Genomic DNA, 14,594 nt, shown 5'->3' with positions numbered 1-14,594 from the left:
CCTTAGCATGAGCAACTTTTTATCGGTGAGATTGTAACAGTTATCTTTGCTCTTGTTTAACATAATTTAATATATGATATGTATTTAACTTTTCCTGTGCAATTAATTAACCCACACTAACGTGAATTAGTCCACATCGATCATGTCATTGTCATATACCTTAAATCTAAAGCATCAGCAAACATAATTGAGATAACTATTAATATTAATTCAATAAAAATGCATTCCTTTAATATCTAGCACAACCTTATTTTAAAGTCTATTTTTAAATGTCATATAGTAATATAGTATTAATATTTGTGATATTATCCTATATAATGTTGTTCTTATTAATAAATCTACCATCTAAAAGTAATTCATGCTGAGTAACAAAAAAAACCTGTATATTTCCCCCAGAATGCTGATATTAATACATTAATTTAATGTGTTCACACAATAAGTGAGCGAGGAACCTTTTTTACGTAAGTGCTGAGCACCTGTTGTCCCCAGATGGCGGTCGAGCTGAGGCTCCAGCGTCATCTTGTACGGCTCGCCAAGCTCAAAGCTTAAGATTCATAAATTATGCAACAACATTAATTTTATTCCCTTCTCCCAGATGTTGTTGTGCACAAACAGAACTGTGCTGAGCTCGTGTCACTGAATGCATGAAGAGATCAGAACATTACTCTCTATTCTTTCTGTGCTCCAGCTTCTGAAATGTGTCCAGAAACCTCACATGTTTTGCTTTGGGCCTGTTCGATCCAGTTGAACACATCGATTTAAACTTTCCATTGCACTAAAATCCATGTTTGATCTTTTATTTTATAGACCAACGATTTATAAATCGATGGGGATAATAATCGTCAGATTATTCGATAGCAGAAATAATCGTTAACTTGTAACCGTACGAGCTAAATTCAGTCACGGAAGGTTTGAAAAGTGTGATTTAAAAGTTAAAAGTCTTGCTAGTACAATTACATATTTGACAAGCAACCAAGTATTCTTATTTTCCATTAATTGATTTTCCTTTCAACCTTTTAAAACTATTTTCTGTCGGATCCATTTCCCTTTTTTTTTTAAACAGTTCAATGTTATAATATTTATTCTCGTCCTTCTGCCTTTCTAGAAGCATATAAGTCCTGCCTGTCTGTGTGTGGACTCGGCATAAGCTTCAATATAATTATGTTAATCCTTCAATATTATACACTACCGTTCAAAAGTTTGGGGTCACTTAGAAATGTCTTTATTTTTCAAAGAAAAGCACTGTTTTTTCAATAAAGATAACATTAATCAAAAATACACACTATACATTGTTAATGTGGTAAATGACTATTCTAGGTGGAAACGTCTGGTTTCTAATGAAATATCTCCAGAGGTGTATAGAGGCCCATTTCCATCAACTATCACTCCAGTGTTCTAATGGTACATTGTGTTTGCTAATCGCCTTAGAAGACTAGTATCTGATTAGAAAACCCTTGTGCAATTATGTTAGCACAGCTGAAAACAGTTATGCTGGTGATATAAGCTATACAACTGGCCTTCCTTTGAGCTTGAAGTTTGAAGAACAAAATTAATACTTCAAATATTAATCATTATTTCTAACCTTGTCAATGTCTTGACTATATGTTCTATTCAATTTTCAATTCATTTGATAAATAAAAGTGAGTTTTCATGGAAGACACGAAATTGTCTGGATGACCCCAAACTTTTGAACGATAGTGTACATCTGCAAGAATCTGCAGCATTTTGAAACTAAGCTGTAAAAGAAATAAATAAAAGTTATCACGCTGCTGCTCTGCAGAAGACGGAGAGCCTCAGTGGGAACAAAGGAACGACTCACCTGCAGGTGAAGCCTCCGCCCGTCTCCAGGAGCACATCTGTATTCAACCGCCGACGCAGTGAAGCCGGCAGAAGAAAACAGACTCCTTACATAAGAGAATGATTCTTCATCTTCTGTGTGAATGAATCCTGCAGCTGGGAGGAAGAGCTAAATATGAGCTTGAAATGATGACCAGATTGTTATTTATGTATTAACTTTACTGTGATGAGGACAAGTGTGAGTCTTTCTTTTTGGAAGGAGGGCTTCGTCACCCGCAGGCCGGAGGAACTGAAGAAGACTCTGGAGGAGGAACCGCTGTGCCCTCTAATCCTCATCATCCAGGTCAAAAGGTCAATGAGGCCGAGATTATATTAATATTGATCTTGTCTAGTTTAAGGGGACCATATTTCATAATATATTGATAAGTCAAACATTTTTCTTACAATTAAAACAATCTATCTATCTTTCTATCCATCTATATACTGTATATCCATATATATCCATCCATCTATCTATCTCTCCATATATATTATATATATCCATCTATCTATCCATCCATCTATCTATATATCCATATATCCATCTATATATATATACATATATATATGTATATATATGTAAATATATATATATACATATATATACATATCTACATCTATCTATCTATCCATATATATATATATATATATTAGTGCTGTGAAAAATAACGCGTTAACTCAGTTAATCCAATTACAGGTTTAACTAGTTTTTTTTTTTTAACGCATTTAACGCATGCGCAGAATGAGCTTCCAATCCGTCTGTTGTTGGTCGTTGGGACGAAAAAAAAGTCACTTGCAAAATGAGCTTCCAATACACCACTTCAATCTGAACTCTGTCCGCTCTCATGCAGACGGTCTGTTCATCGGTAATGATCCTTCCGCAGGTTCACCTCCGGAAACCTTGTTACGACTTTTACTTCCTGTAGATCAGGGTCTCAACACGTCGATCGCGGCGTAGTGTCGGTAGATCGCATGACATTAAAGAGATTGGCCCGCCCCCTGACATGTTCTCTATAGCACGTCTTTGTTCTTTTATTAAACTAAACGTCTGTTGTTGATCGTATCTCCACAGCAGCATGTCATTTCTGTCTCTTCGCGTTGCGTTAACACTTATCGATCTCCGTCTGGCGCGACACAGAGCTCCGTGCGCGCGCATCGGGACCGAGCAAAAAAAAGTCACTTGTCAATCTGTCCACCTTTAGATTGTATCATGGTGGAGTTAATGGTTGACAAACAAGAGAAAAATGCTCTGTTTAACCCTAACCCTGTTACCTTTACATTTACTAACATATTTTACCCTCGGGGTCAATTTGACCCCAGCAATTAAAACCTCCAGAAAATTATTAGAATTAATATTGTTTCCCAAGTTTAAGTGTGAGGTACTTTATGTTTGTTTGTTGACTACCTAAATAGCCCTTTAAATAAATAAAAAAGTTGATATTTCTGATATGTTTGACACAGTGAAAAACAGCCTGGGGTCAAATTGACCCCAAAGAACACCGACATTAAACATTGAATGGGGTCAAATTGACCCGAAAGGTAACAGGAGGGTTAAACATTCTGTTTAGGATGAAGATGTATTAATGTTCCATATGGAAGAAAACTGCTAAATAACTGCTGAGTTGCAGCACCATTGTATAGAAGAATGTATAAATGTATATATCCGTCTTTTGTCATAAATCTCTATGTTCTCACAAAATATACCGAGAATATCGGTAATATGTGATTAATCATGATTAATCCACAAAAACCTGTGATTAACCCGATTAAAAATTTTAATCGTTTCACAGCCCTAATATATATATATCCATCTATCTATCTATCTATTTATCTATCTCAGGTACTTTCCAGTATTGACCACTAGGTGGCGAACTAACACTAGTGTAATAAGGCTGGTGGTAAACTGGTGGCGGTGTGTGTGTTGGTGTTCAGGAGGCCTCGCGCGGCGTCCCCACAGATCAAAGGGAGCCGACCCGATAGGTGATCGATAACAGGTCAAAGTCAGTCCACACGAAGCTCGTTCTCGTCACATTGAGAATGATTTATGATGAGCTGTCACTTTTCCTTTTAAGGTAGCAGAGAAGCCCCGAGCAGGTCATGACGTCACTCTGCCACTGTTCTACAACTTAGACTTAGTCATCGCTGAGATATGTATCAGGAGCTGTGGTCTGCGGAAATATTGGACCAGTCCAACCAGCACCTCTCGCCACCGCAGGGCGCGTGTGCGTGTGCGTGTGAGGTGAGGGCGGGGTTAAGAAGAGGCGGCTTCAATCCGATTGGTGGATGTGTCGGTCGGAGGGGACGACGACATGAGAGAAACTCCAGGAAAACGGACGGAGCTCGCGCACCATGTAACGGGAAGCTTCTTCTTCTTCTTTTTTTGCGCACAGAGGAAACTTTGACATGAGGATATTTTGGGATATTTCACTACTTCAAAGAGGAAAGGCGGAGTTGTCCGGGGAAACGAATTGTTTCACTATTTAAAGCCACAGTGTATTTATATATATTATATATAAATGTAAAAAGAGACGTTTTTTCGAGTGTTATCAAACATGAGTTAATTACACGTTGAAGAAGAATTTAAAGAAAACGTGCAGAGACCACGCGTCCGTCCACTGAGGAGAGGAGGCGTTCAGGGGAGCCCGCCAATGCGCAGCTTTTGTCGGCACTTTGAAGCAACTTGTTGAAACTTTTTTTCCACGAGCTGAAAAACAACCAAAAAACATCAACAACAACAACAACAACAACAAAAGGTATCGGCATGGCAGAGCATGAGAGCCTGGAGTATGGGAAAGCGGATTTCGTGCTTCTGGACAACGTGTCTACGGAGGAGTTCATGACGAACCTAAAACTCAGGTAAGCGGGCATTCACCTTTTTTTGGAAAGTTCCACGCATGCTCCGGAGAGAAAACACACACGCGCGCGCACACACATGCGCACAAACACACACACGCACACACACATTCGGGTCTGAGTTGAAACTGTATGTCTTTCTCGCATGACTTTGTCCGGAGACGTGTCCTCTTGTCCTCTGTCGCGTCGACAACAGGTGCTGCGCGAGGGTTTCCACTCGCGTGGTTCCGACATCGGTCGACGCACAATGAGCTCAACCTGACGAGCGACTCGGCGTGACGTGTTTTGTTGTTGTTATTGTTGTTATTGTTGTTGTCGTTGCTCCTATTGGCATACACCTGCAACCACCGCCCTGTAGAACAGCTGCTGGAGCGATGCCACTGCATTCATCCGCTGCTTTCGATCCAACCGGTAATCGTGTTTGGAAACAGGCTGACACACACACACACGCACGCACGCACGCACGCACGCACGCACACTCACACACACACACACACGCACGCACGGGCAGACGGTTTCTATCATCTGTGTTGTCAGTGGCTTGGTGTGTTTGTTTTCTGTGAATGAACAGAGCATGGGGGTCTATCCTCACCTCTGGCTTCTGTAATAAATAAACACAACAGGTGTGTGTGTGTGTGTGTGTGTGTGTGTGTGTGTGTGTGTGTGTGTGTGTGTGTGTGTGTGTGTGTGTGTGTGTGTGTGTGTGTGTGTGTGTGTGTGTGTGTGTGTGTGTGTGTGTGTGTGTGTGTGTGTGTGTGTGTGTGTGTGTGGACCTTGTGGTGCAGTGAAGGACAAGTTTCACACACATCCAAAATCTTGAAGCTGCTCCAGCTCAGGTTAACTTATGTTACAGCTCTTTTCCTCGGAGATCCCGTTAATGAAGGAGTGATATTAGTTAGATTAATGTTTCATAGGGAGAGAGTTCACGTCATGATGACTTCCTGTATGAGTACTGTACAATACTCATGTACTATTCAATAGTACTGTACAATACTCATGTACTATTCAATAGTACTGTACAATACTCATGTTCTGTACAATTTTTGACGATTAGTTGACTAATCTGTCGATTTTGTTGTTGATTATTCTTATTTTTTTATTATTTTTCATGCAGAATGAATTAGATCCAATAAATAAAAGAGGTGCCCTTGCAGAGACTCTCAGATCTGTGCATACACACTGTATTCACGTGGAGGCCTGATCACCTGACCGGGCACGCCGTCCTGTTTTGTTGGATCGCTGTCGTTTCTCTGCGTTGGCGGTGTCCTGCAGCCGCACTGTGGCACCGTTGATAAAAGGTTCTTCTCTTCTCACTCGGTTGAAGTGCAGAGCTCTTGACAGTCTTCCAGACGCGGCGCTGACCTGTGGGGTAAATATTTGGAGGGTTTGAAGCACGCCTGATTTCACCTTCTATGGCCAAGCAGAGAGAGCTGCAGGACTCGCTTTACATTAACAGGGAGCGTCCTCCACACCCACATGTTTGTGTTTCGGGTGTTTTCTTCTTCTTCTTTTGACATGAAAACAAACAGTTTGAGGTTTTAATTCATGCTCGGGGATGTGGAACATTTGGCTAAGAGGCAGCCTGTGTGGACATTCAGTTTAAAATGGTAAATCTGTCCTGAGGTGTGTCAGAGGAGATGTTCCTTTAATACAGGAAACTATATTCAACGAATAGAAGCTGTTTGAATTCTAACTATTTGGTCTTCTTCTGTATTTCACGATCAATAAGAGTCTAAAGATGCAAAACGTGTGATTTTTTTTCATCTTTCTAAATGGGAAAAAATGCTGCTTGACCCTTTGATTACAATACAGAAGCTTTAATATCACCGTGTTTTAGAGATTAAATAGTTTAAAGCAATTCCTCGAATTTTTATGATGTTTTTTCGACCAAACGATGAATCGAATAATTGAAGACAATCATCAGCAGATGAATCAATAATGAAAAGAATCAATGCTCTCCAGAAGCTGAACATAAGTCTCCAGAGAAGACGGTCAAGTGCTCATGTGTCCGAGAGGTTACGTCCATCTCTGCTGTGCAGCCGGACCTCTCGGTGGCCAGAAGCTCCGGCATGGAGGCCTGAGAGCAGCCAGACGGCAGCCGCCCTCCTTCTCCCTGTTTGTTTTCCCTCCACCCAGACGGTCCCGGAGGTGGCGTGTGCAGAGTGTTGTTTGTGGAGGGTGTGACCGACCGGGTCTGCTCCCTTTCCCCCTCCAGTCCAAGGGCGTGTGCTTTGCCGTGGGAGTGGACCACTTTGAGGAGGGAGCCAGAGGCATCTAATGGTCTCCATTGGTCCTGGAACAGTCATCTCAAACCACGCAGGGCCGGAGCTCGTCTGCACATCTCTCTCATTTCCCACCATGCATGGTGGGAAATGAGCCTGGTGGGAAGGAAAAGAAGAAGAAGAAAAAAGTCAGTCTGCACACTGAAAGCTCGGCTCTAAAAATACTTCTTCAACGCTGTTGAGTTTTATTCACAAGTTCTGGAAGAGCAAACGGAGCACAAGGCCTCGTCACTGCAGGCCTCGTGAAGGAAAGACTTGTGCCACGTTGAGTTGTGGTCTCTCTCTCTTTTTCTCTCTCTCTCTCTCTGACATTTACTTTTGCTTTTGAGGTTTGAACTGCGGGGCCGACCTCCGAGAGCCTCCCAGCCCCGAAATAGAGCCCAGCAGAAGTCCCAGTCTCTTTCTTCTCGAGACGTCTGGAAGGATCACATTTCAAGCCAAATTCCTGCAGCAAATTTTGGTAATTTTAGCTGAATCCAGTCAGTCAGCAGATATGATATGACGACATGGTGATATGTCACACACTGAAGGGAACGATGGTATCGAAAACACACGCTTCACGTGCGAGTGCTCCGATGCTTTAGGTCGATTTTTAATGAATGACCACTGAGATGCTACAAGCCAGACGAAGCTGCTCCATGGCAGTCAGACGATATGAACATTTCTTTGGCCCAAATAAACGCAATTCACCATCAAAATGTTTTTTTTAAACTCTGAAACATGCTGGCAATCCCTTTCCCTCATATTCTGAAACAAATATTTGTATATACTAAATATCCTAAGTCATAACGATTCGGGGAGTCTGGTCTTTCATATTTATTTCCTGTACATAAAAACATACATCAGGGTCTATTCTTTTCACTTCTCTACCAAAATAGTGAGCCGAGAAGATTTCCTTTTGAAAGTTACTACTGTGAGTGTTTTTATTGCAATCCACGATAAATCTAAATATGTATCGTAGCATCAACAGCTGCAAATCACAAGCTCTCCAGCAGGACGGCTGAGCTTCAGTCTCCACCTCCGTCTGACTGAAGATGACTACGGATGAAAGAACGTCTCCGGCTCTGCGTGGACCGCCGGTCTGATGCCCCAGTGAGCGTCTCAGCGGCTTTATAAGGCAGCGCCTCGTCCGTCCCTTGGAATCCAGGAGAAAAAGCAGCATTCCTGCCATGCTTTTCCCCAAATAATTACAGAATGAGTTCTTCATTTCTTCTTTCAAATGGATGTCTGATATTCCAGATAAAAAAACCACAACAAGAACAACAACGACAAAGCATTTCTCTTTTTCTGTGCAGATGAAGGAAGTGGACCAGCGCCTGAGCTTCACAGGACGGGATGTTTGTTTGTTTTAGTCATGTGGGAGTGCATGACGGGTGGGTTTTAAATCCCGTTGCAAAACACAATTGGGAGCACAACTATTTGTGCCCCAGACTACGCTGCGTCGCCCAGATGTGGTATGCAGACTGTGCCCCCCCCCCCCCCCCCGGCTGCTGCAAACGTGTTAAACTGGAGGACAAGAATTTGAGCTCGGGCTGAACCCTCCTCCGGTGTTTCCATCGGGCGAAAAAACATGATAATGTTTGACGTAATACCCCTGAATAAATGTAAATATGAAAGCGCCGGTTTGTTGGACTGTATGAACCGCTCCGAGTGGTTTGACCTTTGAACCCATCCATGGGGGGGGGAGTTAAAGAGGACCTTGAACAGGATGTCTCCAATATAATACGGAGCAGGCCCGGCGAGGAAGCAAAGCTGGCATTTCCCCTTCGCCCTTGCTCCTCACATTTCATTGCTTCCTGCTCCTCCTCTTCATTGCCCAGTTGGGAATCCCATGTGCACGAGTAGACGCGCTCGTGTATTTGAGAGACCCGAGTGTCGGGATACGATGCCAAGGGAGCACATCGGTGCATGCTCTGCAGGAAGCTCCCAATCGAATCGCTCGGAAGTGAAAGTTGTCGCTCTTTTCTTGGCATTTCCTGGATTTGATCGGGAAATTACAGGCAAAGTATTCTCGGCGGCCCCTTCAGGGAACAATGGTGCTCCTGTTTTAACCGCTTGAGCAGAGCAGAGGAGGTGCGCTGCAGAAAGGGCCAACCCGACTCTTTCTCCCAAAGAACAATGGCAGGGGTCAAAGTACCCACGTGGCTCAGGTAGAGCAGGGATTGCACGGGAGAGAAACTCTGGGTCAAAGGTCAGACTTTGTACTTCCTCCTGTGAGATACGGCTCTGTGAATAAGTCAGTGAAGGCACAGGTGATACTGAAATGTTTGTTTCCTCGTGTAGGGATGGGCATCGTTAGGATTGTATCGATACTAGCACTCTTATTGATGCTGCTTATTGGATTTATAGTGCGAAAAAAAGGAAACCACACAATTAATTAAGAAAATAATTGTGAAAAACGGTCATTTCTGACTACGCCTCCCTGCTTCAACAAACGAGAGCGAGCCGACCGCCATATAACTTTAGGTTAAACAAGGACATGTTTGCTCTCTTTCATTTCTTTGTTCATTCCATCCTCGGCAATAAAAACCAAAGTCCACGTGCAGAACACACAGTTCCATGGCGGACGTCCTCACCCTGTAGCGGAGTTGGAAATGTGTGATACTCTGCAGCAAATGCCTAGAAGGATATTTAATCCCAACCTGCTTATTAGCGGTGGCCAGTGACTGGAAGGGAAATATTTACAGATGAATGCTCAGATGGACGGAGGTCACCCATTGGCTCCCTGCTCTCTTGACCAGTAGGCAGTCAATTACAGGCATTTAAAACCCTCTGAATTTTGTTTATATATATATTTGTATACTTACAGTCCCTCCTGTCCTCTCCTCAATGCACCTCCCAGTTGCGCCAAATAGCGTAGAATTAGATGTATTTTTCAGGATCCGGTTGAGCGAACAGTTTATTTTGAGGTGACATTTGAATTGAGACTCAAAGAATAAAGGGTCTTTAAAACATTTATTTGGTCGTTTTTTACAGCTTCTAGCTGTGTTCAGGTAGGTTTCGCCGATCGTCCAATGAAAAACATGCTTTTTCGATCCCGCCGGCGGGTTTTGAGCTTCACAGGGGAGGACCGGGATCTGAGGGAGATGACAAGGTTGTTAAACTAATACGTCTTAGCAGTGTTGCTTCAGTTCCTCAGACTCTCCCGGGAGATTTTGTGCTAATCATGAAGCTCCAAAAAAAAGAGTTTCCCTGAAAGAGAGAGAGAGAGAGAGAGACTCGTAGCGCCAATCCGCCAGTGAAAAGTCCAGTCTCACCACAAGAATTTCCACACAAGCGTCTGTAATGTGAAACACATTACCGTCCTTACATAAACAGGCTCGTGGAGCTTTATTCCCCCTAAAACAAGTCGAGCAGCTCACAGAGAGACGTCTCGTTTGTGGACTCCATGCCCGAGTGGGCCGGCGGGCCGGGAGCCCGAGTTCTGTTTCTCCTGCCTCCGCGTCATCGTTTCTTTCCGTTGTCTTGTCTTTATTCCTCTTAAATATGTTTTATTACAGATATTTTCTGCTCCACTGAGAATGTAATGTGTGGCTTTATGAGACGAGTTATCAAACCTCAATATTTCTGGCCCAAATGTGCCCGTATAAGAGCATGTTTACTCTTCATCATCGATCAAAAATATCACTGGGTAAATATTTTTAGAAAAATATAAGTTCTGGTCTTTCGTTGCAATCTGTAATTATGATTTTTAACCTAATACCCGTTCCCCCTAATATTCTATTCATATTCTGGTATTCTCTGATATTTCCTAGATACCGTGGTATTTAAAATGAAGACTAATCTTCTGGGTTGTTGTTGTTGTTGTTGTTGTCTTACTGGAGGATTTATTGCTGTAGGGCATCACATTAATGCTGCCTGGCTCATGAGACAACAAGCAACCGCATCATCAGTCTGCAACAAAACCCCTAGATACAACTTCCCAGAAACACACACATCACACACACACACACACACAAGACATGATGCATTCATGCGACTCTTATCTGAGCCTCATTCACTGAAGCAGAGCGCTCCAAGTTTTTCAGGAATCAGGTCGCATGTCACCAATCCCTAACGATGCATGTAACAATGGCGTGTGTGTGTGTGTGTGTGTGTGTGTGTGAGAGAGCGTGAGTGTACGGGTGTTTGTCTTTGTGTATGTTTGTGTGTCCTAGGCAGCTGTGATGTCATCCTCCTGCTTCCTTCATTGTTGCTTTGTTCTCTTATCCACCTGTTGGAGCTGAGCCCCGAGGTGGGGGTGGAACAGCGTACTCACTTTCACAGCCAGCGCCTCGCTTCACTAAATACACACACACACACACACACACACACACACACACTGAGCTGATACTGACTCCATCCAATACTTCTTTACCTTTAATACTCTCAGACAGTTGAGTTCACTCTTAAGTACATTCACACTATTGAGGTACCTGTACCTTACTTGAGTAAATCCATTTAAAGCGTCTTTGTACTTCACATCTTAGAGGGAGATATTGCACTTTTTACTGCACTATAATTATCCCGAGCCACGGCTACTAGCTCTCAAATTAACATTTTACTTTACAAAAAACATAATTCCCTCCTGTGAAAACAACTGTATTTATTCAAGTTTCTGGCCAACTACTACATTTCACATTTCATGTTGAAGTTTTAAGTAACCTCAGCCCAATGCTCGTTTTAACTGAAGAGAGCTTGAACGCACCATCGTGTAACTCAACGTAACCTCCGTTACTGTTAACCGGGACCGGCTGCCAACGGCTGAAGTTACCTAGCGCTCCTCCTGCCAGAGATTCTTTTACAATGTACCATCATAGCGTGCACGGGAGTGTGTAACCACAGGTGTGTAACCACAGGTGTGTAGCACTGGTCTGCACATGTGCAGCAGCGAGCGGGCAGGATGTTGGGATCGGGGAGCGAGAATAAAATACAGCCTTTTAGGCCGGAGGCGTCAACGAAACTGGTATCCGCTCATCTTGAAGTACTTAATTGTCATAAGTTAATACACATAATAATAATAATAGTCATACACGTGAATGAGAGGTCGATCCTCACAAAACATTTAAAGTGTGTCGTGTTTCCACTCATCGTCTCCCTGACCCCTCAGGGAGACCCTTTTAGAGGGGCCCGACCCCTAGCTTGAGAACCGCTGGACTAAACTCTATCAAGTGGGTAAAACAAGCTCCGCCTCCAAGTCTCCAATGTAATATATGATCATTTATGTCAGGGGCCGAAAACCTTTAATACTTTACGTATATTTTGAGTAGACATTTAAACGCAGGACGTGTCCTTGTCATGGAGTGATACTTTCACCACTGTCTTTAAAAGTATTTTCTCTGTAGTGTAAATAAACACTTTATAGCTCTGTGCTGTTGTTCTTGGTCCATCTGTATGTTTGTGTGTCCTTCTTTTACCCCAATAGAAGTCTCCTAACCCTGGAATAGCGTGTTGAGCAATGTCTGCTTCTTGTGGATAGGTTTACGTTCTATTTTCCTCTCTCTCTTCCCCTCAAAATCAATCCAGTCATCCCTTTTCATTGCCGAGGTCACTGACAGTCACATCAGTTGTGTGTTACACCGTAAACAGGTTCACCCTCCCCCCCCCCCTTATTTTACCAGAAAGCTCTTTTATTCCACTTTGGGAATTTAATCAGATTTTGTGTGTGTGTGTGTGTGTGTGTGTGTGTGTGTGTGTGTGTGTGTGTGTGTGTGTGTGTGTGTGTGTGTGTGTGTGTGTGTGTGTGTGTGTGTGTGTGTGTGTGTGTGTGTGTGTGTGTGTGTGTGTGTGTGTGTGTGTGTGTGTGTGTGTGTGTGTGTGTGTGTGTGTCACCTGATCTGTTTACACATGGCTCCCATTTCCCATAAGTATCCGGACCTGCCGGCCTCATGAGACATCCTGTAGCGCCCCGACGTGAACGGGAGGAACCCGTGCCGGCGCTGGCCGACATTCAGGAAACGAGCATGTGGCGTTGCCCAGAATCACAACAGAAGGTTCCCGGAAGTTTTAAAGAGATGTTTGCATCGGTGCACATAGATTTACTCCAGGGATTTAAACAAGACCACCAGAGAGAACAGGGTCGGGTTCTAGAGAGTTATTCTTAATGCTCCTCATTCTGCTGCTGCTAGAGGAGGAGGGGGAGAAGGAGGAAGAGGAGAAGCAGAGCTCTACTCCTCCCTCCGGAGCGCCGACTGCAGGTGAAGCCGGATCTGGATCTGTCCACAGTGGACTGGTCTCTGCTGGATCTCCAGCAGTATCTCCTCCTCCTTCTCTTCCTCCTCCTCCTCTGGGAGCCGACACCATGCTGCTGGAGACCCAGGAGGTATTGCTGGAGGGAAGAGGGGCACGGGAGAACCAGAACCAGGACTGAAAGGGATAGACTGTCAGACGCTGCTGCAGTGAAATGAGAGGTTTTCTAAAGAGAGCTCTCCGGTACACTACCACTTTAGTCCACAGGGGCGCCACATGGAAGTTCCCAGTAGCAGCTTTAAATATCTGCCTGATGGATCATGGAGGTCTGGATCGTGGTCGATGCCGACTACCAACTATTCATACACTCTGTCCTACTCATTGAATGTGTCCTTCTGTACACATGGCATCTATTCTTCTGTCCATCCTGGAGAGGGATCCTCCTCTGTTGCTCTCCTGAAGGGTTCTTCCCTTTTTTCCCTGTAAAAGGTTTTTTTCTATTTCTTGGGAGTTTTTCCGGATCCGATGTGAGGTCAAAGGTCAGGGATGTCGTATGTCTACAGATTGTAAAGCCCTCGGAGACAAATTTGTAAATTGTGAGAATGGGCTATACAAAATAAACTGAATTGAAATAATAAATCATGTGAGGTTTCACTTCCAAGTTGCTTTGAATGAATAATTTGAATAAAAACATAACGTAAAACAATATGATCGATTTCATCTCGACACAGTTTCATTAAAAGCTGGTAAATTGCACTTGAATCTGCACAACGTCTGGTCATCCACGAGACAATCATTGTCTTTCGTTGCATAAGATACAGGCGAATAATAATATAATAGTGGAGAAACCTATTGCAGATTAAAGGTAAAGATGGATGAAGACTGCACTGGAAATAGTGTTGCTGCTCTGGCTTGTTGCAGTGATGTTGCGTTCGGGTCACATGATGCACATCCTCATGTGCTGGCTCATTGTCGTGACGACAGATGGGACGCCTGCCTCTCTCTCTCACTCTCTCTCTGTTCTAATGCGATAACATTATATTGCTCAGTCAGATATTGCATCATCAGAGGGCCGGAACATGGAACACACGTGTTGTCTTCAAACCAGAGGGAGCCATTAAGTGTATTGATGATAGGAAATGCAATCAAGACCGTGCATCCATATTTGTGTTGGATCAGGAAACATCTCTGGAGTGAAACTCTTCATCCGGGTGGATGGGTCCTCGGTGCAGGCCGGCTGTGTGCCTCTGTTGTTCCTCCTGATCCCGGGAGGAGATAGATGTGTGGCCGAGGGAGGCTGACGGGTTGACGGGCTGCGTCTCCTGCAGACGGGAGCTGCTGCACTAAGCCGGCTTTACAAAAGCAGCGGAAAATCCGCCCTAATGCAGAGAGCCCAGATGTTTACGAGCCACTAAGGGGCAATGAATGGATGTCACATGACAAGCAGAGTTTACC

The 14,594-nt window shown here is 43.7% G+C and overlaps 1 protein-coding gene across 1 annotated transcript in view; it reads left to right on the top strand.

The window, feature by feature from the left end:
- Window positions 1–4,165: 4,165 nt before the first annotated feature.
- The window catches only part of myo1d (myosin 1D), an 83,000-nt gene continuing 72,571 nt past the window's right edge, over window positions 4,166–14,594 (top strand). The window contains exon 1 of the mRNA XM_056430647.1: window positions 4,166–4,692. Within this exon, the coding sequence (XP_056286622.1) occupies window positions 4,598–4,692 (95 nt within the window). The 5' untranslated portion in view covers window positions 4,166–4,597. The remainder of the gene's footprint in view (window positions 4,693–14,594) is intronic.

This window comes from Pseudoliparis swirei, chromosome 13, assembly GCF_029220125.1.
Source record: "Pseudoliparis swirei isolate HS2019 ecotype Mariana Trench chromosome 13, NWPU_hadal_v1, whole genome shotgun sequence".
Classification (NCBI taxonomy): Eukaryota; Metazoa; Chordata; class Actinopteri; order Perciformes; family Liparidae; genus Pseudoliparis; species Pseudoliparis swirei.
This window is presented reverse-complemented; position numbering and strand designations above follow the sequence as displayed.